Source organism: Mirounga angustirostris, unplaced genomic scaffold (assembly GCF_029215605.1).
Source record: "Mirounga angustirostris isolate CCGP_5_RB_7025 unplaced genomic scaffold, mMirAng1.0.hap1 SCAF_8, whole genome shotgun sequence".
Lineage (NCBI taxonomy): Eukaryota > Metazoa > Chordata > Mammalia > Carnivora > Phocidae > Mirounga > Mirounga angustirostris.
The window spans coordinates 32,807,120-32,829,989 of NW_026991716.1; the positions used below are offsets into that span (position 1 = coordinate 32,807,120).

Genomic DNA, 22,870 nt, shown 5'->3' on the forward strand with positions numbered 1-22,870 from the left:
GGTCCATGAGCACCCCGAGGGCAGGGATTGTGCCTTTTGCATGTGTGTATTGCACTGAGCTAGATCAGACCTGACACGTAGTAAATGCTCAGTAAATATTGGTTGAGTGAATGAACTAAAGGATTAGACAGTTCGGGAAGGCACTAAAACGGGGGTTCTGGGAGCTGGATCCTGGCCTGGTTCTGTCTGTAGGTGGCCTCGTGACCTTGAACAAGGCATCCGCTCATTCTGAGCCCCAGCCTCCACGTCTATGAAGTGAGGTGCTGCCCTCTCCTGCCCCCCTCAGAGCATTACAGTGAGCCTCCAAGGTTTGGGAGCGGAGAGGTGGCTTGGAAAGAAGACAACCTGTGTACTATGTACACCAGAAGGCCGCCTTCCCCAGGGAGCCGCTGGAAGGACTCACGTGTTACCTGAGAGTCAAGAGAGGAGGCCTTCAATGCCTTTCAGCAGAGACCGCATTCTCTAGACCAAAACCCAGACACTGTATTCTGTCCTTTTTTACCTTGGTTCTGAGTGACAGTTTGGGCACCAAAATTAGGGACTTAATAAAACAGATGATGTAGACTCAAGACTGACCCAGATGTTCCTGGACACACCATTAACTGTCATCTTAACAGTCACAGAGTGGGAGAATGTCAGGTCCAGAGGCAAGTATCATGTCCCTGAGGGCCTCAGCCTGCAGGGAGCTGGACTAAAACCCAGGTCTCCTGATGCTCAGGGCACTCCATTACTGTCTCAATAAGTTGACATCCCAAGAGGGGGACACCTGGGAAGCAACCAGAGAGGGCCCCCAGGCGGGGACAGGGAGGCTGGCGCTCACAGTCTCGAAGATGCCAGACCGGCCCAGATGTGGCAGGTGGCCTCCCATCTTGCCACCGTTGTGAATCATCCAGATGAGACCTTGGTGCAAGTCAATTTCTTTATTTGCTTAAATAACAGGACAAAAATGAGACTCAGACACCAGCATCAGAGACTCATACCAAATACACATACAACTGAAAGAACATCATCCCAACTAAGAAACTATGTACAGAAGGTTCCTGACCCTCATTTCAAAACTGATTCTGATCCTTTGCATTTGGAGGCTGTGTTCCTGAACACTAAAATAAATCCATAAATAGATCACTTCTCCCCCACTTCTTAGAATCAGCAATAAAACTAAATGACTTGTAGAATATGCTTTGTCGAACTTCCTAAAACTTTGCCTCAGGTTTGAGGCCAGTCCCAGCTAAGTGCCCAAGGCCTCTCTGCCCTTGGTTTCACTCCCTCTCCAGTCCTACCCCACAGTGATCACCATGTTCAACATAGCAATACAGTGTCCAGTGAGGGTAATAAGAGTGAGTCTAGATTTTAACACTCTCTCCCCTTTGGCCATGTGTTCCATGCAATGTCCAATGGCTGTGTTTATAGCCCTGTTGGGCATGCATGTAGATAATGGACATGTGGCAAACTGCCCATCTGAGCCAAGCTGTTCAAACTATTCAGTTTTGTAGAAGGCAGAGCCTCTAACAGCCCACACCTCACCTTTGTACAAAAACAAAAAGGAGCCCCTTTCTCAGGACTCTTTACTGCCACCAGGTAGAAAACTGCTATCATAAATCTACAAATCTACAATGTCTAGGAAGTGAATAGCACTTCCTGGGGTATGATATTCTTGAGCAGTGCACACCCATACAACCATCCGTGGCAATCCAGCTTAAAGCCCTTCCCTATTTCCTGAAAACTACCCAGATTGTAGCTATAATAAGAATAGCAACATACATGGACATGGCACTCTTCACATTCATTTTCTCACCGACTCTTGGCAAACCCCCATGAGATGGGAGAGGTGCAAGTCATCAGCTTCACTTCTCTGGACATGGAATTATAGGACACAGGGTTGGAAGGATTCTGAGACCAGTGATACCCAATCCATAGATCTTCTCTGTCTGAGGCCTGCAGACTTCCTGAGAGGTGTCTGTAAATCCATATGGACATTAAGCACTGTTGGCCAATGAATAAATTACTTGTTGCACGTGGATGCACATCTGGTTAAATACATATGGGTATTTTGCTGAGAGATTAACAAAAATTTAATTTAATAAACTAGACTTGGAACGCCTGGATGGCTCAGTCGGTTAGGTGTCTGCCTTCGGCTCAGATCATGATCCTGGGGTCCTGGGATCGAGTCCCACATTGTGCTCCTTGCTCAGCGGGGAGCCTGCTCTTCCTCTGCTTGTCACTCCCCCTGCTTGTGCCCTCCCTCTCTCTGACAAATAAATAAATAAAATCTTAAAAAACAAAAACAAACTAAGACTCATTTGAAATTGTCATCTAGAAAATGCCAACCGGCCTTCCACATGATAGTAGGCATAGTTTTAGCCCCTACAGATCAGGAAAATACATGATAGTAAAAAATAAGGGTACATAAGTTGGTACTAGGGTTAACCCCAGAATGTGAAAGCCCTGACCCCTGGTTCAATGCTCAGGACCAGTGCCTGTCAAGGTAGCTCCCCATTTCCGCCCTAGCCCCCAATTTAGAGAGAGAACTACAGGTTGCACAATTCTAGCGGAAGACCAAGGCCTCCCAAGGAATGCCTGGCAGAATCACCTGGATCTCAGGAGCTCTCCCACTCATTCGTCTGGTCATTCATTCCTTCAATGAGGACTTAAGGACTGCCTCCAGCTCAGTGGGGTGTATTTAGCCACTGAGTGGAAGCACCAACCTCCCCCCGTTTAAAGAGACTTCAGCATGATGGAGTCAGAAGGAATCTGATGGGTCGTGTACATAGACTTGCCCAGAATCCAAGGTCTGGAGTGGAAGACAAACAAGTCCGGGGTCTTGCAGCAAGTTTGGGGCAGCTCAGCAGGTGGAGCTCTGGTCTCCTAACTCCCGGTGCAGTGCTCTCCTTCCCCCAGCATGGCCTCTGCGTCCAGCTAAGTGGAAGAGGGATTCGTGTATCCCAGTCTCAAGAAGCCCACGATGGCACACGTATGCAGATGGCCATCCATCCTTGTCTTCGTTCATATCTGGGGAGGGTGTCATGAAGCATCCTCAGAGGGTCCTGCCTAAAGCCACCAATTGTTTGAATAGTTCAAGGGAGCTTGAGTTTAAAGCATAGCTTTTAATCTGGACTTTGGATTTCAAGACTTACGATGTTCTGGAAGGAGAAAAAGAACATAGGTTTTAGCCATAGCCCCAATTACTTGTGGGTCCCACTCTGATAACAACAGACTTCTAATTAACATATCAACACAGCACACTAGCTGTCCCCTCTGGGTCTGGACTCACTCAGTACCTCCTATCTGCAGTGCTCTCCTGGTCCTTTCTCCCCATCTATAGCTTCTCCATCCTCAAAGGTCAAAATCTATGCCTGCCACCCCCTGGAAGGCTTCCAGGACCAATGGCTTCACTGGCCTCAGTTACCACTAATTTGGCATTTTACTGGTACTTAATTTCATCATCAGGAAACATTCTGTCTTTTCCTATAGCAGAACCATCCACAGGCCCTCACAGCACCTTGCACAGCAGGGCCCAGTGGAGGTTCTCAACACCTATTGGTCGAACGAGTGAGGGAGTGAATGAACGAATGGTTAGTAAAACCAGAAGATGAAGCTAGGGCTACTGAGGATGTCAGAGCTGTTGTTTCTATTAATATCTTTCACAAAGAATTCAGATCACTCCATAAGCTATTACCTAACCCATTCTAGAGGGCAAATTATCCATAATATCCCCATATCTGGGCAAAGATAATGAGGCTGAGGAAAGAGAGGTCGAAGGTCATAAGGAGTTCCCACCAGGAAAACAAGCCAACATAGAGCAGACCATTTGAATGACAAGATAGGAATATTATGAAATCAGACCAGCTTTCTTGAAAGACGCATCACATGACTTTGAAAGGTAATTCCAGGAGAGGCAGAGTGTTTGCATGATGGTGACATCATTGTAATAAAGGCCTAGAGACCATCTGGATATAGAAGTTCTATTTGTCCAATGCCAACAAACAGAATGCTTCCTCCCCCTTTTTTTAAAGATTTTTAAAATTTATTTATTTGAGAGAGAGAGGGTATGAGCAGGGGGAGTAACAGAGGGATAGGCAGACTCCCCACTGAGCAGAGCCTGATGCAGGGCTCGATCCCAGGATCCTGAGATCATGACCTGAGCCAAAGGCAGACGCTTAACCGACTGAGCCACCCAGGTGCCCCAACACTGCTTCCTTCCTTTAATGTCACGTCTTCATTCGGTAGCTTCTGCAGTAAAGATCTGGGTCAAAATGTCTGTAGGCAAGTTACCTTAAGTGATTTTGAAAAAGGCAGGGAACACTGCTCATCAGAGTCCACCAGACAACATGAAAACTCAGACTTTAAAAAAATCAGTGAGGGGCGCCTGGGTGGCTCAGTTGGTTAAGCGACTGCCTTCGGCTCAGGTCATGATCCCGGAGTCCCTGGATCGAGTCCCGCATCGGGCTCCCTGCTCGACAGGGAGTCTGCTTCTCCCTCTGACCCTCCCCCCTCTCATGTGCTCCCTCTCTCATTCTCTCTCTCTCAAATAAATAAATAAAAATCTTTTAAAAAAAAATCAGTGAGAAGTATTATTTCTAAAGGGACCATCTCAGAGCCTTAGGGGCAGGGGCGGTTATTAGGAAAAGCATGAAACCGATCAGAAGAGTGAGATCGATGGCAGCGAGAAGCTATTCTTAATCAATCAACCAAGACAAGGTCAGTGAAGGACCGCCCCCCTTGGAAGCCTTCCAGAACCAACGGCCCATGGATCCTCATCTACCTCAACCATCCCTCACTTGACATGTAATCTTACTTTGCTTCGTCGTTTAAATTTTATGATGGTCTTGAATTTGGGAAGCCAACCAGCACAACCCATGAAACAACAAGAGGGCAAGCTAGGGTAGCACCCCGTCCAGTATTCCATACCGAAATCATAAAGTATGGAAATGCACATACAATCAGGGACCAGAGCCAAATAAAGCAGATGCTAAGGATCAAGTAAAGCCAGTGAGGGCTTTGGAAAAGAGAATGGTCACATGGGTGTAGAATCATCTCACGGGGCCTCAGCAAGGAGATGGCATGGGAGCTAGCCCCCCAAAAGCCAAGAACTCAGCAGGGGAGGGGAGAGGCCAGTAAGGGTGATCCTGCTGGGATCTTGAGCCTCTTGTCACGTGTTCTCACCTGCTGGGCCACCTGGCACAGGAGGTGGGTATAGCTGTGCTGGCCATGGCCAGAGCACAGGCCCATGAGGCTGAGGACGGCGTGGCTATTGTTGCCGGCAAATTTGTTAGATGGGCCAAAGGCAAAGTGGTAGGGTCCCTTGGTGAGGTCCCTGTCCGGCTCTGCGGGGTGGGCCTTCCGGCTCTGCAGGGTGGCTGCCAACTTCCTGAGGGAGGAGTCGGAGAGCTTGTGTAAAAACCTCTTAAAGCTGGGGTGTCGCCTGATCTGGAAGTAGAGACGGAGGCAGACCATCATCAGTGATGGTGGCAGGTAGCCCCCTCCCACCAGCTGCCCCCCCCCACCCCCCGTCCAGCTCCACGCACCCAGGCTGGGCGCCTCCTTGTCCCTGGGATGAGCTCCCCTGCTAAATGCCTCCACTCCCTCCAGCCTCTCAGAATCTGTTCTGCGAGGTTCAACTCCAAGCAGCAGAACAACGTGGGGGGTGGTGGACAGAAAGCAGGTCTTTGTATAAGGGATGCTCAAATAGCATTTACTAGCCATGTGACTTCTCCGAGCCTCAGTTTAGTCATGGGTAAAATGGCAGTAATAATGCCCCGCACCCACATGCAGAGTTGTTGCGGGGAGGGGATTAAGTGAGATCCTTTATGTAAAATATTCCGTGTGGAGTAGATGTTGGATGAATTTCAGTTCCCACTCTAAGTCACCTCTTCTTCATACCTAAATGTGCTAGGTTGCGTTCCCCCAGAGACTAGGGCTCAGGTGCAGGTAGTTTAGGTGGTAAGAGATGCTACGAAACACCGATGGGGGAATGGAGCTCTGGGACAAGGATGGGAAGGCAGTCCACACACACTAGCTACTGAGCCTGGTCCTCACTGGCCACTCCAGGAGCCGGTGTAGAGCACGCTCTCCAGAGTTATCCCTGCAAGGGGCAAGGGAGCTGAGGTATGTATACACCAGGTCCCAGGAGCCATGGGTTGAGGGCTGCTCCTCAGGAGGTGGGGGGTGATCATTCTGGCCTACCACGTGGTGGTAAAATAGTTCCAGAGGCCAGTCCTCAGGCAAAAGAATGCGGGTGCTGGCAGTGGGGAGCTGGGCCAGCGAGCACCTTGGTGGTAAAGCGAGGCACTCACAGTGCCCACTATGCTCATGACCCATCTATGACCTGTGCTCATATCTGATACCTCATATGTGATCTGTGTTTGTCTCTCCAAATAGACTGTGAGGTTTTCAAAGAGGCAACTTTCTGTTATAGGCTCTCTAGCAGGAGGGGAAAATCTAAAAGCTTGAGAGAATTGGAGACCATATTGATGCTGAAATGTGTGCCAAGACAGAGTGAAAAAGAAGCTAGCACAGGACAAGATCAGGGGGTACTGGTGGACCGGACTTGGGGTAGGAGGCTTCCAGGGAGGTCAGACATGAGCTGAACTTCGGGATTTGGATTGGGGGAAGTCCTGGCCGGCAGGGTGAGCTGCATGGGCATGATACTATTTTAAGCGAACATTTATCTCATCTCCTATGTGACTGGCATTTTCTATATGTACATTAAGCTTTGTCAAGTAGATATATACCCCCATTTTGCAAAAGAGAAAACCGAGGCTCAGAGAAGTTAAGGGACGACGTGCCCAAGGTCACCTGGATGCAGAGATGGGGATTGAACCCAGGCCTCAGTTGTGAGGTGATGAGGCCCCCAGGGCCAGCCTTGGGGGGACTGAGCAATCCTTACCTGCTCCCCCAACTGGTCATCCACTTCTTGGAGAAGATCCACCAGCCCCTGAATGATCAGCTCCTCTAAGGAAAATAAAGAAAGATTCAGGGACTGTTGACAAGTTCTATAACAACACATCCTCCCATTACAGACGATATGTTGTCTCTACAACACAGTACACGGATTAGCTCTGAAGGGCGAAGAAAGATTCCCCGAAACTAGGGCTGAAGCATGAAAGCTTTATTTTGAGTTTGCTTTATAGAAATTGAAAGGATGTTGGCCAGTCAAGCCTCACCTCAGCTCCATTTAACACATGGGGAAACTGAGACCTCCCAATGTCCCCTATCCAGGTTACAGAGTAGCATGGCCAGGCATGGAAGTTGGGACCAGGAGCAGCTAATCAGAAAGCAGGGAGAGGAAAGACCACAGCCCCAGATGCAACAAGAATACACAGCCAGGGCTGTAAGCGGCCACATACACATGGCTGCTCATACCAAGACCTAATTGCAAATATTCTGGGTATTTGTGGTCCTTTTTTTATAAACTGTTGGCAGCCTGAAATCAGCCATGGTGGGAACACTTACACCATAGAAATCTGCAAATGCTACGTATCAGGGCTCCCCCACCAGGCCCACCCTCAGCCTCTTTGCCAGAACACCACTGGTTATGAGACCCAGGGCAAGCCGGGAGTTTTATATGAAACATTCAAGCAAACCAATGCAGTGAGGTGGGGTGAAGTGACATCCCACGGAATAGACAGGTGTTCTCTAGTGGAAGAGAACTCTCCACCTGCAACTCTGCCCCAGGAGCCCCAGTTGAAAGGCCAACCCTGCCTCCTCCCCGCCCTGCTAGAGTCTCCTGGGGTATTGATCACCAGCCTTCCCAGATCCTACTCGAATTCACCCTACGAGATCCACGCAAATAGAAGCCCCATGGCAGCCGCCCCAGGGGAGGGCAGCCCAGGAGAGGGCAGGGTGGTACTGACTAGATTCGAACACTTCATCCGGCTGCAGTCCCTCCTCTGGCTTGTGGCCCCTGGTCTTGGGGGGCGCTTCTGAGGATCCAACAGGTGTCCCTTCTGCAGGTGAGGACTCCTGGAACTCAGCGTCGTCCAGATCTGAGGGCAGAAAGGAGGTGGTGTGAGTGTGTTTTGCTCCTGTCTCAAATCCACAGGCACATTACGGGGGGTCCAGGTTCTGACAAGAAGCTATCCAAAGGCGCTGGCACCAGAGGGGTCCTGGTTTCCCAGGCTCCTCAGCGAGCCCCCAGACCTCCAGGGCCCGCCTCAAAGGAGCTCACAGTGCCTTCTTTAGCCCCTCCAGGAACCTCATTCTTCCCTTCCGCCAGCAACCCCCTCTGCCTCCTCACAGTCTGGGAGGAAAGAGAGCAGGCCCACCAAGAGATCCCACCCGATGAGCCCACTTCCCCTTTGCTCTGTGAGGCTTTGCTGAGTCACTTCGCCTGGGTGAACCTCACTTTCTCCATCTGCCAAATGGGAATAACAAGACCGACTTCACAGGTTGCCAGGGGGCTGAATGAGATAACACGTGTGAGGGGGGCACGTAGGAGGCGCTCCGTCAATGTCAAGGGAATCACCGTGCACCTCACACGACAGAGTAGTGAAAAAGCAGAGGCCCAGGCCATATCCTACTTCATCCAACCCGGGTCTCTGTGCTCTTCTATTAGCTTTCGGGTGAGGCTGATGCCCTTCGCTGATAAACCCATGCACGGCTCTCAAACTGCATTTTTAAAGTGTTTGTGCGTTTATGTATTGGGGGGAGGGCTTGCGTTGTGGGTGGTGGGTCCAGCTGGCGCCCGGCACCCACCGCTCTCCACAGCCCTCCCACACCTCCCCACCCCTCTGAGCTGAGAGCCAAAGTCAAGCCTGAGGCTGAGGCCACACAGCTGGCCAAGCCTACCCTGGGGGAAGCCTGGGGCCAGAGGCAGCCTCGGTGACCATGGCAACGCTGGGCCTGCTCACCGAGGCTGCTGGAGGTGGAGGGCTGATGGCCCCCCATGCACATGGGCAGGAAGCTGGGCCTCTTGTGCGGCCGGGACTCCGGGCTGGCGGCACCTGCAGCCCCCGCTCTCTTCGGTTCCTTGGGGCTGCGTTTCTTATGAGAATAGGCTTTTCTGAAGCTGGACTTTTTCTCATGCGATTTCCTTCTGCAGGATGGGGACAGGTTTTCTACAGCCACCTCCGGTTCCTGGACTTGAAGCTGCTGTGGGGGAGAGGAGAGAAACTGAGTCAGGGCCCCCAACCTCAGTGAGGACATTGCAAGCAAGCTGGGGAAAGAGACCAGCACCCCCTGAAACAAACAGAGACCCCGCTGTGGACCAGAGGGCACGGCCTGGCCAGAACAAGTGTGGCCTGCAGCCACGGGGTTGGGGAGGCTTCGGGAAGGACCTGGAGCCTGGCTCTGGAAAGATGGAGCATTGGGGGAGGGGCAGGGAAGTTCTTAGGCCAGGCAGGGGTGGGGGTGTCCATAGCGAGGGTCAGGATCTATGTGGGGAATGTCGGCCTCACCTTCTCTCCCCACTGCTCCTCCGCATCCTGGAGTAGGGTAATGATCTTCTGGATGAATTCTTCTAAGAGAGAACAATAGGGTGGCTTGCACTTGAGTGTGGAGAAAAGCTTTTCTACAGTCAGTCCTCACTTCCTAAGGCCCAAGCAGCTCCCTGGGTGAATCTGCCAGGTCTCCAGGCTGCTGACCAGCTTGCCCTTGTCGGTTGTCCCAGGCCTGGCCATGGGGACGAGGGGTATTGCTCAGAAGTGGCCTGAGGGCAGAGTGGCTTCCCTGGGAATATAGCCACCTCTTCGTTGGTCAGGCAGCACCCACATGGGCCACGTTAAGTGTGAGGAAAATAACGTGGGCGCCTGCCTCCAGGAGAAGGGGTCTCGAGGCCATCCGGAAGGGCCTGGTCCCCACAAGTCACCTGGCCCAGCACCTTCCTCGTCTTCCACTTAGAACAGTGGCCCTTCTCAATTCCCCTTCGAGGCACAGTTTCTGTGAGAAGCCAACAAGGCAGGATGGGGGATGTGGGCGAAGTGGATCCAGATCTGGATCTGGAAGGATCTCCAGCCACACAGAACTGACAGTGATTCTGTGGTTCCCGCCTCGGCTCTGCCAATGCTAAGGAAGTAATAGTAACAGCGCCAGCAACCACCGTCCACTGAACTTCACCCTGAGGGCCCCTACCCTCCCGCCTACCCTCTGGACTTCTCCTGAGGCCTTGTTCTCAAGCTGGACTCTGAACCACCACAATAATAACAATAAAGGGCAGCTAACATTTAGTAGCTCTAAATGGCTTATTCACTGTGCTGAGTGCTCTGGACCCCGCCTGCTGAGCTCAGAGGAAGTCAAGGCCAGGTCACTGCCTCTCTGCACGGGGAGGGGTCAGGCCAGATGATTGCCAAGGGGCCTCTAAGAAAACGAGGGGGTACTAACGGAATTCCAAGGCTCTGTTCATCTGCAAGTCCTCTTCGGGGCCCTGGCTTCCTGCTTGGGCAGCAAGCTCGAAGGAACTTGGAGCCTCGCTGTCTGCAGACAGGGCCTCTTGGACCTGGGGCTCCTCCGAACCTGAGAAGTGAGAAGAAATGGTGGGTGTGTTTCATTTGGGTGAGGGTGTTAACTAATGCACAGAAGTTAGCAGAGGTTCCAAGTTTCACTCCATGGCTAGAGTGTGCAAAGGTCTTGCTGGGGCAGAGGTGAGCGGTGGGTCAGGGTCAAGGCTCTGATATACTGGCCCAGACCTAGCTCCCTTATCCCTTTGCACTTCCTTACAACAGGTTGCCTGGGCTTTGCCCTCCTCTCCTCCCTCCCCTCGTAACCCCATCCTCCTCCAGCATCTCAGCAGGAGAGTAAAGGCCTGATTCCATAGCATGAATTAAAGCAGCAGTGCCAGAATCTCCCTGCATGAGGATATCTCCCCTTGTGGCCTGAGATTCCACCACTGCGGCTCTGTATTTGGTGTGAAGCGTTGCCCCTTCTTTTTAAAATGTAAATTCCCCTGGCCAGACCAAGTGGCTGGGCTAGGCCATTCCTCCCTTCCACCCAGGGTGATCCTTTCTCTCTAGCTCTGGTTCCATCACTTGGGGGCCATGTGACCTTGAACACATTGTTTTACCTCCCTAAGCCTCAGTTTCCTCATCTGTAAAATGGGGATAACAATATGGCCACAAAAGCTGATCGAGTATATAGATACACAGTACGGAAGTGTCTTATTTTACAGATGAGAGATGGGGAATGATGTAGAAAGTCCAGCTCATAGCCCAGGTGTCCTGCCTCCCAGGTTGTAGCTCCTTCCTACACATGCTACCCCCTGCCAGGGTAGAGAGGCTGGAGCTGTGGAGAGATGAGGATGGCTAGGGGATTCCTCAACACAGTTTCCACTGCGGGCTTACCCGATTGCCTACCTAGACAGTGAGGTTTCATTTGTGGAGGTGACCTGCTGGCATCCCTTTCTCCTCCCCACTGCCCTCCCCACACTGCTCAGGGCAGAGCGAAAGTCAGAACTGGGATGGCAGCCCTTAAAATGGCCAATTCCAACCCTGGAGAAGGTTCCAGAGCTGGAGGCAGCTGCAGTGTTGCTATGGTAACTCTGAGCCTGCTCACCAGGGCTGCTGGAGGCGGAGGGCTGATGGCCCCCCCCACACAGGGGCAGAAAGTTGGGCCTCCTGAGTGGCCAGGACGCCGGGCTGGAAACATCTGCAGGCCCCACTCTCTTAGGCTCCTCGGAGCTGTGTTTCTTATGAGAAAAGGCTCTCTTGAGGGTAGACTTCTCTTGGGATTTCTTCCTGATGGCTGGCACTGGGTTCTGTGGAACCACCTCTGGCCGAGGAGCTTGAAGATGCTGTGGGAGAGATGAGAGAAACTGAGTCAGGCCCTGACCTTGAGGAGAGGGAAAAGCTCCCCGAGAAGCAACTGAAGAGCAACCAAGTGCTACAAGGTGGCCCTAGGTGAGGGAGGTGACAGAGTCCAGAGCCAGGGAACACGGAAGCCTGGAAGGGCAGATGGAGTTTGAGCATGGAAGGGGAGGAGGAGGAGGGGGAGGAGGGGGGAGGAGGAGGAGGATGGAAAGGAAACAGCAAGCCTCTGGGGGTCAACACAGACCAATTGCTCCTTACCTCCTCCTCCCACTGGTCTCCCACTCTTTGGAGAAATTCCACTATCACGCTGATGATGGTCTCCTCTGGAAGAAAGTGAAATGCACCCAGTTAGTCTTTCTCCATGTACAGAGCCCTCTTTCTAATGACTGTCTTGGACTTCGATCAACTTAGTCCTTCTGTATTAAGTGAGAGTGCTCTTAAAACAGCTCCTCAGGCCACAGAAGTGGGGAAAAGCACCATGTCCCAGGAGCTAGTCCTTCTGAGAGAGACTCGGGAGATCCAAAGGAAAAGGGGAGTTGGTCAAAGCATGAACTTTTATGCAGGCCATCTCAGGTCAGTCCTTCAAGAGTTCAACCTGTACCCCATTATTTCCTTTGACCTTTACAGATTTGTAAATATCTGCTTTGGGTTCAGCAAGCTGTGTGACCTTGAGTACATCTCCTAACTTCTCTGGGCCTTCATCTCTTTCCCTGTGAAGGGTGAATCATAATCCCAGTCCTGCTTCCCTCAGATGGCTATCAGGCCACCAAGGAACTGTGCTTGGAAATACTGTGGGAGCCTAATGCTGATCTTCCCACCTGCAAAATTCCAGTGGGGGAAATGGTGGAGACCCAGCCTAACTAAGGCGGAAGACGGAGGGACCCCAGCAGGCATGACACAGATGGCCTGCCATGTCCATGCCTCCACCAAGTCTTTACGGAGAAACCACAAACAACATAAATGGTTTTCTCTGATACCCGATCGACTGATCCAAAGACAATGCGCCCAGAGTAGCCTCTGCTAGCCGCCAACTGACCGGTTTATACGAAAGGAGGTGCAAACAAGACTCCCTGGTCCCGGGCTGCCTGCAGATTTTGTCACCCTCCATTTCCCTCCCTCACTCCTCTTTCATTTATAAATCCTGTTTGGCCTTTTTTCCTTGACTCAGTCTACCAGCTGATTTCCTCTGGTGTGAAAAAACAATTAGCACGTAAAATACACAGCCTGCAGACTAGCCAACTAAATGCCTTTTAGTTATTCTTCAACAGATGCATAGATGTTTTATTATCTTTTAAAATATGCCCATTCTTTATAGGGAATTAGATTAATAGAGCATCACATAGATTCTATTCGGGACAATGACAGTATTGCGGTTGTGCGGGAGACTGTACTCGTTTCTGGGAGATGTGTGCTTTAGTATTTCAGGATGAAGGACCATTTTACTGAAAATGCCTCAGCAACAAAATTATACACACACACACACACACACACACATACACGTATGAGGCAAATATTGGCCTCCATCAACAATTGGGAGTATATGAGTGTACAAAGAACTCTTCCACTCTTTCATATATTTAAAAACATATATAAATTCTATATTCCTCTATTCCATCTTCCTTCTATAAATTTAAAAAGACTAAAAAAAAAAAGTCCCATGCTCATTAACACATAAGGCAGGACCATTTGCCAGTGGCTTTTCTAATTCCTGAGACTCCCTTCTGTGAAACTCTAAAATAAGTAAATGTGACCAGAAGCACCAGAAGGAGCAAGATTAGTACAGGCATTTTTGAGAGGGACCATCCAAGGTCTAAGCAGTCATCCAGCTGCAGGGAAAGAGGCTGCTAAGTAGATTCTGACTCACTGTCAAGGGTTTTGAGCTTCTCTTCCGGCAAGTGACCTGTGCCTTGAGAAGAAATCTCCGACGCTCCAGGACCCTCATCCTCAATGAACAAGGCCTGGTGGACATCCGAACCTTCCCCACCTGGAGGAAAGATGAAAGCAAGTGTATGTGGGGTGGGGTGAGGGGGTGTCCATGACGTTCTTCTGACTGTCCAGGAGCACAGTAAAACCACCCAGAACTCACAGCAGGACGGGCCCTGTAGCTCTAGGCTTAACCAAAAAGCGGCAACTTGCCAAGGTTTCCTTTTGAAAACAGGCTGCTTCAACCCAGGCATCCTTATCCTCATTAAAAACATGGTGAGTTTGGGGCGCCTGGGTGGCTCAGTCGGTTGGGCGGCTGCCTTCGGCTCAGGTCACGATCCTGGAGTCCCGGGATCGAGTCCCGCATCGGGCTCCCTGCTGGGCGGGGAGTCTGCTTCTCCCTCTGACCCTCCCCCATCTCGTGTGCTCTCTCTCATTCTCTCTCTCTCAAATAAGTAAATAAAATCTTTAAAAAAATGATTTAAAAAGAGAATACAGAGGGGCGCCTGGGTGGCACAGTTGGTTAAGCGACTGCCTTCGGCTCAGGTCATGATCCTGGAGTCCCGGGATCGAGTCCCGCATCGGGCTCCTTGCTGGGCGGGGAGTCTGCTTCTCCCTCTGACCCTCCCCCCTCTCATGTGCTCTCTGTCTCTCTCATTCTCTCTGTCGCAAAAAAAAAAGAAAAAAAAATCTTTAAAAACAAAACAAAACAAAAACATGGTGAGTTTGGGGCGCCTGGGTGGCGCAGTCGGTTGGGCGGCTGCCTTCGGCTCAGGTCACGATCCTGGAGTCCCGGGATCGAGTCCCGCATCGGGCTTCCTGCTCGGCAGGGAGCCTGCTTCTCCCTCTGACCCTCCCCCCTCTCATGTGCTCTCTGTCTCTCTCATTCTCTCTGTCGCAAAAAAAAAAGAAAAAAAAAATCTTTAAAAACAAAACAAAACAAAAACATGGTGAGTTTGAGGGCGCCTGGGTGGAGCAGTCGGTTGAGCATCCGACTCTTGATTTCAGCTCAGGTCATGATCTCTGGGTCCAGGGATGGAGCTCCCTGTCGGCCCCCGCGCTCAGTGGGGAGTCTGCTTGAGATTCTCTCTCTCACTATTCCCACCCCCTCATGTGGGCTCTCTAAATAAATAAATAAATAAAATCTGAAAAAAAAAACAAAACCATGGTAAGTTTTGAGTGCTCCAGGGCAAAGCTCTGTCTCCCTCCAGGTGCCTACAAGGGCGTTCACCTCCCGGACCTAAGAGTCAGAAAAGAAAGGCACCTCGGGAACCAGCTTCCTTATTTTACAAATGAAGAACCAGAGGTCCTGGAGAGGGGCAGCAACTCGTAAGTTTATTCCTGATACAGCTGAGCTTAGAATCAGCATGGGGCCCCCGCCCACAGTCCTCGCCTCTGGATTAATGTCGAGGGGCTGGGCTTCCCTCCTCACCTCCCTCCTTGCCTTCCCATTCCCCCAGGGGCTGTGCTCCTTCAACCGAGAGTACCTAACTACAGCTACCATATACGGAGCACTTTCCCTGTGCCAGCTCCGGGCCACGGCTATTCCAGGAGGTAGCAACTGTTGTTACCCCCATTTTATGGATGAAAAAAAAAATGAGGCTCAGAGAGGAAAGTCGCCAGCCCCGGGTCACACAGCTAAGGGGTGGTGGAAATGGGGTTTGACCGCAGGCTCTCAGCCGCGGTGCCGCTCTGCCTCAAAGAAATTTCACAGTGGAGCCCTGATGGTTGCCCCGCCTTCCACGTCCCCTCTGTTGAGAGGTTTGAGGAGCCGGCTTAGAGTACCCTAGCCCTTGGGGGTGGGGCAGGGGGGTTACCAGGCACGGTCTGCTCAGCCCTGGGTGCTGGGCCCAGGTCAGACTCCTCGGAGCGTGGGGCAACCGCCATCTTGGGCAGCCCTGTCTCTTGGCCTTCGGCCTCCTGATCTTGGGCCCCCTTGGTTTCCTCAGCAACATGTTTCTTATGACCATGTTTCTTGCGGCCGGCCTTCTTGTCATGGGCTTTCTTCTTAGGAGCTGTGTCCCCCGGTGCCCCAGGGGATTCTGCGGGCTTGGGGAGGCCCTCCTTCCCCTTTGCCTTCCGGCTGCCCTTTTCTTTGGGCTCCTCAGGGCCTGTCCTCAGAAAGAAGTTTATAAAGGTCTTCAGCCACCCCTGCTGGCCCCGCCTCTGGGCCTTGTCCTTCTTAGTGTCCTGTGGAGGCCTCTGGTCACTGGGGAGAAACTCCCTGGCCTCCTCCAGGCTGAGGGCTATGGCCATGGTGCCCTGAGCCTCCACAGACTGAGCTGGGCCCTGGGGACATCTGGTCCCATCGCTCGCCGTCCGGTGCAGCACCCGCCTGTAGGGGGTGGTGAGAATGGGCAGGGAAAGGCACTGGCAGTCCCATGACTCTGAGTCCTTCTTGGGGCCATGTGACCTGTCCAGAGACCTGGCTCTTCTCCCCGACAGAGGCTTCTTCGGTTCCCGCGGATGCTCCATGGCACTATGAACAAAGCAAACAGTTCCCTTACAGGAGACCTACCAGAGACGCCTCAGTGGGCTACCGGCGCTGACCCACGCTCCGAGCCACCCTGCCCATTCGTGTGAGTGACAGTCAACCCTCAAAGCTGTCGTCTCGTTTCAATTCCTCAACAGTCCCAGGAGGGAGGGCTATCCTCGTCCCCGTTTTCCAGAGGAGAAAACTAAACCATGGAGGTCATGCCCCAGATGTCACAGCTGGTCGGCAACTCCCCCAGGCTCTCCAGAAGGAGCGCAGCCTTGCCAACACCTAGATTTTAGTCCATTGAGACTGACTGACTTCTGGCCCCCAGAACTGCAGGGTGATTAATCCATGTTGTTCCCAAACCTCTGAGTTTGTGGATTTTGTTATAGCAGCGATGGGAAACTAATAGAGCTGGAGCCAGGGCCAAGTCCTGCCCCTCGGGCACCACTGTCCTCGTCTGAAATACGCCTGCGACCCGCCTGTAAGACTGTTTCACAAGACGGCTCAGTAAAAGGCAACACTGCTCGTCCTTTCGCTTGGGCCAAGGGTTTGAGGCTGTCTCTGGTTCCTTGCTTTCTCTTGCTCCCCACATCTGAGCCATCAGCAAAGACTCTTGGTTCCATAAAGCACGTCCAGACCCCAACCCGTCTCCCCACCTCCTCCACCACCCTCTGGGTTGGTCTAGGCCCCAGTTCTGCTCATCTGGGCTACTGCAGTCGCCTCCCATCTGGTCCCCCTGCTCTGCTCTTGTCCTCCTCCCAGCTTCTCCCCTCGGCAGCCACGGGGACTCGCCCTAAATTAGATCACGTCACTCTCTTGCCTCCAACAGCTCCCCTTGCACTCAGAGTCAAAGTCAAAGTCGTTACAGGAGCCAGCAAGGCCCTGTACAACCTGGTCCCATAACCCCTCTCACCACCTCTCATCACTCACTCCACTCACACAGCCCTGCTCGCTGCCTCAGCGCCTTCACACGGGCTGTTCCTTCTTTCTAGAACATTCTTACGGTCTGTTCCCTCACTTCCTTCATGGCTGTGCTCTAATGTCACCTTCCCAGAGAGGCCCTCCCTGTGCACCTCCCCCCCACCATGAGCACATCCTCTCCCCCTTTACTACATCACGTTACGTAGTATCACACCTCTGTGTGTGTCATTGTTATAGTCTGAGTCTCTCTTCCTTCCCTCTGTTTTGCGAGGTCTTGTATCCTGAGCACCTAGCACTCAATAAGCCCTCATTCAATAAATGAATAAATGTACAACACAAACATTTAGTAAACTATACAATGCATAAGGTATCTTTGGGTGCGTAGTTAACATAAAGTAAACACATCTGGACCGGTCCCATCTTAGAACAGTGGGGGCCCTTCCTTGATCCATCCAGAAGGAAGCAGCTGCCCACGGAAAAGATGACGGAAAGAATCATCTCCTCCTGGCAGCATTTTAAGCAGGCCAGGCTGTGAGCAACGCACCTAATTTGTGTGTCTTTAATCCGAAACTCCTGTGGCTTCCAATTCTTCCAAAGTTGTTCAGAAACCCTTTGCCCTTTGGTGGAAGTTAAAAGAAAAATAAAATATGGTCTTGAATCCCAAATCTGAGCCCCCAGAGATTCCTATGGAGTTTAGATACAGGGACTGCCTATTCTACTTTGTAATTATAGCCTTATTATGCATTTACTAAGTATTATTTAGTGTATTACATATTCATGAATTACATATTTACATCATATGTCCTGCGTTTACCAACTAATTCATTATTTTTTTAAGATTTTATTTATTTTTTAATAAGATAGAGAGAGAGAGGCAGGCAGAGGGAGAGGGAGAAGCAGACTCCCCGCTGAGCAGGGAGCCTGATGCAGGGTTCGATCCCAGGACCCTGGGATCACGACCTGAGCCGAATGAAGACAGATGCTTAACTGACCGAGCCACTCAGGTGCCCCTAATTTATTACTTTAAAATGTGCTCTATCACATGTCCAGCTTAGAGGCACAAATAACAATCTATAATTGCAATTCCAGATGTGCGGGGATCCATGTGAATATGAAGAAAATACATGAAGAGAGAGAGGACAGGCATGGGGAAATACAGAGAGATTTGAAGGTGACTATAACATTCAGGATGTCTTCCCTCCTTCAAGCACGGGTCTGGGGAGGAGGGACTGGGAAGGGTGGCCAGGGGCCCCAGGTACCAGCAGCATGGCTGGGCATCCACACATGGACAATCTTGGAGGAAATGAGAAAAGGGGCTGGGGAGGAAGCAGGCCATTTGGAAGGCTTTATTTGTTGTCTAATGTTCCTTAAAAGGAACATCTGAGTTACACAAAAACTTCAGCACTCTGCCTGTACCTTATATGGAAATTAACGAATGCTCTCAAAAGCCTCGAAGCCTGTGGTTGTGCGGTTGAAATGCGGTGTGGGGTGGGACAAGCAGAAGAAATCATAGAAGAAAATATTTCCTTTCTTCTCATTTATGTCTTTCAACAACATTCAATAAGCATCCACCAAGTACCAGAATTACGCTCGGTGCTAGGATACAATGAACGAGATGCAGGTTGTACCCTCGGAGAGAATGTTCTGGTCTCCTTCGGATGGGCCCCACAGAAAGTGGTGGTGACGGTAATGGCCTATTCCCCGAGAGCCGCTCTCTCTTTAGCAGCACATGGCCTTAAGATAAATTAGGGGGCGCCTGGGTGGCTCAGTTGGTTAAGTGACTGCCTTCGGCTCAGGTCATGATCCTGGAGTCCCTGGATCGAGTCCCGCATCGGGCTCCCTGCTCGGCGGGGAGTCTGCTTCTCCCTCTGACCCTCCCCCCTCTCATGCTCTCTCTCTCTCAAATAAATAAATAAAAATCTATATATTTAAAAAAAAAAAGATAAATTAGGTTGAAGTTCTATTTAATTTAAGATCTAAGTCAGCTGAGCCAGAAATATTTACTGAGTGGTGTCAGGGTTCTCTGATTTTTCCATATATTGCTGTGGTCAGGGCCCATTGGATGGGGTTGGCCGAGAGGCTGTTCGATAACAAAACCACCAAACCAGCAGAACACAACAGAACACCCTGGTTTGGCTCAGCCCCTCTTCTTCCTGCACTAACTTGGCTCCAGCGGGGGGGGGGCTGGAAATCACAGGAAGGGTCGGAGCATCCTTCCCAGCTAATGGGAAAAGAGGCACAGTAATCTGTCTAAAAGCTGTCATTGCTATGGAAACGGTTTCCACCATCGCTGATGGTCGCAGTGTCCTCCTACTGCATTCGAAGGACACGCTGCTACTTCTCATCAGAGCATCGGTACAATTCCACCAGGCAATGGTGTCCTTCTTGATGTTTTCTCAAGGAAACTGCCTTGATGTGGCCACCCCCCCACCCCAGAAAAACAATGCCCTGAGTCTGGAGGGAAGCGAGGAACACAGCCCCAGAAGCTGGCTGGGAGAGGCCTTTCTGAGTGTTTCTCCAGAGAGGAGAGACTCCAGGATCTCCCAAGGCCTCCTCATTCCAAATCCACAGACCCCATCCTCCCTGAAGGGGCTACAGCATTCGATATGGTGTTCACATGGTCACCCTGCTTCCTTGCCACTCTTTCCTCCCTGGGCGGCCATGACCCAGCTCAGCCCGGCCTCCTCCCACCTCTCTGACCACCACTTCTCCTCTGTGACGCTCCAAAGATCCTGTCTGCCAACGCTAGCAGAGAGTGGGGAGAGTGTGGCTGGCCCAGGAGGCCAAGCCCAGCCACCCCCTGGAGACACCCTGGAAGAGCCTCCCTTTGGCCAACGTGTCCTCAGACTTTTAATGTCTCTAAGCCCTGATTGTGTTTTCTCTCTCCCTCTCTCTCTCTCTCTCTCTCACACACACACACACACCACACCCCAAATTCTACGTGTGCTGAAGTTAAATCTTTCCAGAATTTCTAATTGTAAAATTCTGCCAGTCTAGAATTCAGCAAAGCAAGACTTTCTCTTTCCTTCCTCCTTTTTCCCATGTTCTGTGCTCTGCCTGGGGGTCCACCCACACTCGGCCTGGTGGGGAACTCCACCCTGTCCTGGATGTACGTCCAGACCAGGAACCCCAAGACAGCAGCAAACCCTTATTGCAGGGAACCCCAGCTGCTCTTGTAAACTCGTTTATGGCCCTGGTAGAAAGCAGGCTTCAGAACAAAGTCCCAGCCTGCTCCAGAACCCCCGAGTGAGGTGCAGATCACAGGACTTCTGATAAGACGTGATCCAGGCCAGTGACGTGTTCACAACAACAACAACAACAAGCCACCAGAGAAAGTCCGCGGAGCTGACCTTGAGTGACTAGGGAGCAGCAAGTTTGCCAACTTCTCGGCGTGCTGCCATTTTTGTTTTATTGTCTGAATGAAACCTCATCTGTGCACTATTGGATAATTCATTGCTCAGGCTCCGTTACTATGTAACTGCACTAGTTCACAGAGAGATTCTGGGGCTCCCCTTCTCCCCCACCCTGTGCTTCACACAATAGATAGTTAACAAATAGGGGCAGCTCCGAGGGAGCGTGTGCATGGCGCCCACGTGGGGGCTCAGGGTCAACACCCAACAGACACTCATGGCCATTGGCTGAATGTTTGTGCCCCACTCCCTGAAGTTCGCCTATTAAATCCTCACCTCACTATCAGCAGGTGAGGTCTTTGGGAGGTGATTAGGTCGTGAGAGCAGAGCCCTCATGAAAGAGAGGAGCTCCCTCACCCCTTCTACCATGTAAGGGCCACTGGGAAGGTGACCATCCATAGCGGCCCTCACAAGACACCAAATCGGCTGGCGCCTTGTTCTTGAACTTCCAGCCTCCAGAACTGTGAGAAATAAAGGTCTGTTGTTTAAGCCACCCAGTCTGGGGGCCACGGCAGCGTGAATGGGCTCACACATTCACGGGTCACAGAAACATACTCTGACACACATAAACCTATGTGGATTCCTAACACTGTGTTGATTTTTCTTAAATCAAATGCAAGGGAATAATTGAGTCTACTTGCTCCCACACCACCACCACCACCGCCCCCCTCCCAAGTTAAGAGAATGGACCTCAGCCTGCCTGGTTCCCAGCTGGGTCCACCCTGCCTGGGCAGTTCTCAGCGTTTGCAGAACAAAGAAGAAATACACAGATAAGCGCAAATTCAACCAGTCACCTGTATACTGCCACAGAGTGTCCAGAATGCCCTTTGAACCGGGCCCAGATTCAAAGCCACGGCCCCATGACTCCGACAGGCTGGTGGTGGGAAACGGAGTCTCTGAACAGTTGAGAGACTTGCCTGGGCACCCACAGCCGGGAAGCATAGTGAGTTGGGGCTTGAATCTACCTCCTTGAATTCTAAATCCTTCCTTCTCTCTCCTACACCAAGTGGCCTTCCGTAAATGTGAACACACACACACACACACACACATGTGCTTGGTATAGACACCTGTGCCCCAGAGGCAAAGACTGTAAACACCAGGAGGGGCTCACAGACCCCTGAACTAGAGCCAGTCAGGAGGCTGGAGGGTCAAGGGCTGCACCCTGAGGTCACGCTTGCTTCTTACTGGCGTAGGCGGCCCCATGGACACTCCAAACTCTTGGCATGGGAGCTGTGTGCATCCAAGTTCAAAGTCTTCAACCTGGGCTCCCACAGTGATGTAGGTCCCCTCCGAAGCTCACACACCCCCCACATGCAGTGTAGTGAGGGGCCTCCTTGGGGAAGACCCTCCAGCCGCACTGGCCAGACTCAAGTGGAGGGCGAGGCTGTCATCTTTTCTTTCAACACTAGACCCATCCTCTTCCTGTGCCCACCTCTCAGGTGTTAGATGGTAACAATTCAAGGTGTTTCTTCTCCTATCTGGGGTTCCTCATAGGTTCCAGGAGCCAGAAGGGACCTGAGAAGGATCTAGCCCTACCTCTTGTATAGGACTCCTTTAGGCCACATTCCTGGCAGGGAGACTTGCAACCCATATTGGAACACTTCTGCAGTGGGAACTCACCACCCTCCAAGGCAGAGCTTTCCACTGTCAGCCAGCCTGTATTTTGAGGGAAGTCCTCCTTAGACTGAGCTGAAGTCACCAGCGGCAGCCCTTCACACCTGAGGGGAGGCCACGTCACCCTTTGAGTCTTCTCTGTCCCCTTCCATCACCCCAATCACCCCAGTCACCTCAAATCACATGGTTTCTAGACCTGTCCCCCTCCTGGGCACCCTTCCCTGGGTATTCACCTGCTGGTCCTCGTCCACTTCAAAACGTGAGACCTAGGCCTGGACAGGAGCTCCAGCCAGGGCCCAAACCCCGGCAGAGCTTGATGGGATCTTTGCATGAAGCCTCCGACCACAGGGCATCTAAGAAGCCACAGGGCACCGTTGGGGGTGCCAGCTCTGTGTAAAAGGGTGGACTTTGACCATCTGCCTGTTCCTTATCGTCACCGCCAAACACACTGATGCCTAGTGCCTGTTTTCCAAAAGGCTGGGCATTGGCATCTCTTGAGGATCTTTCAAAACCCAAAAGAAAGAAGTACCTAATGGTGGAACTGCAGGCACTATGATATAGCAGTGGGGCAGACTTGGGGCAGGGGTAGTGGGGTCATCATTCCTAAAGCTGGAAAACTCCTACAATAACCACCACTCCCCTCGATCCAACACAAGACTGTGCTCGGCTGACGCCCCATCCCGTCCCCACCCCATCGTGTCGTCTATCCAGGACCACAGGCAATGCGATGCTATCATCCCCCCTCAAATCACTGTCAGAACAGCAGGCCACCAGAGCTCTTCCAT

General features: G+C 51.6%; 1 protein-coding gene across 1 annotated transcript; it reads right to left on the reverse strand.

Annotated features, from left to right (window-relative positions):
* Positions 1–3,104: 3,104 nt before the first annotated feature.
* On the reverse strand, positions 3,105–16,136 carry BNIP5 (BCL2 interacting protein 5). Its single transcript, XM_045866153.1, has 11 exons — positions 15,479–16,136; positions 13,603–13,722; positions 11,997–12,061; positions 11,485–11,722; positions 10,318–10,449; positions 9,396–9,457; positions 8,850–9,090; positions 7,854–7,985; positions 6,887–6,951; positions 5,164–5,427; positions 3,105–3,140 (listed from the first exon to the last, which is right to left on the reverse strand). The coding sequence occupies exons 1-11, from the start codon at positions 16,134–16,136 to the stop codon at positions 3,105–3,107; spliced, it is 2,013 nt and encodes a 670-aa protein (XP_045722109.1).
* Positions 16,137–22,870: the final 6,734 nt, after the last annotated feature.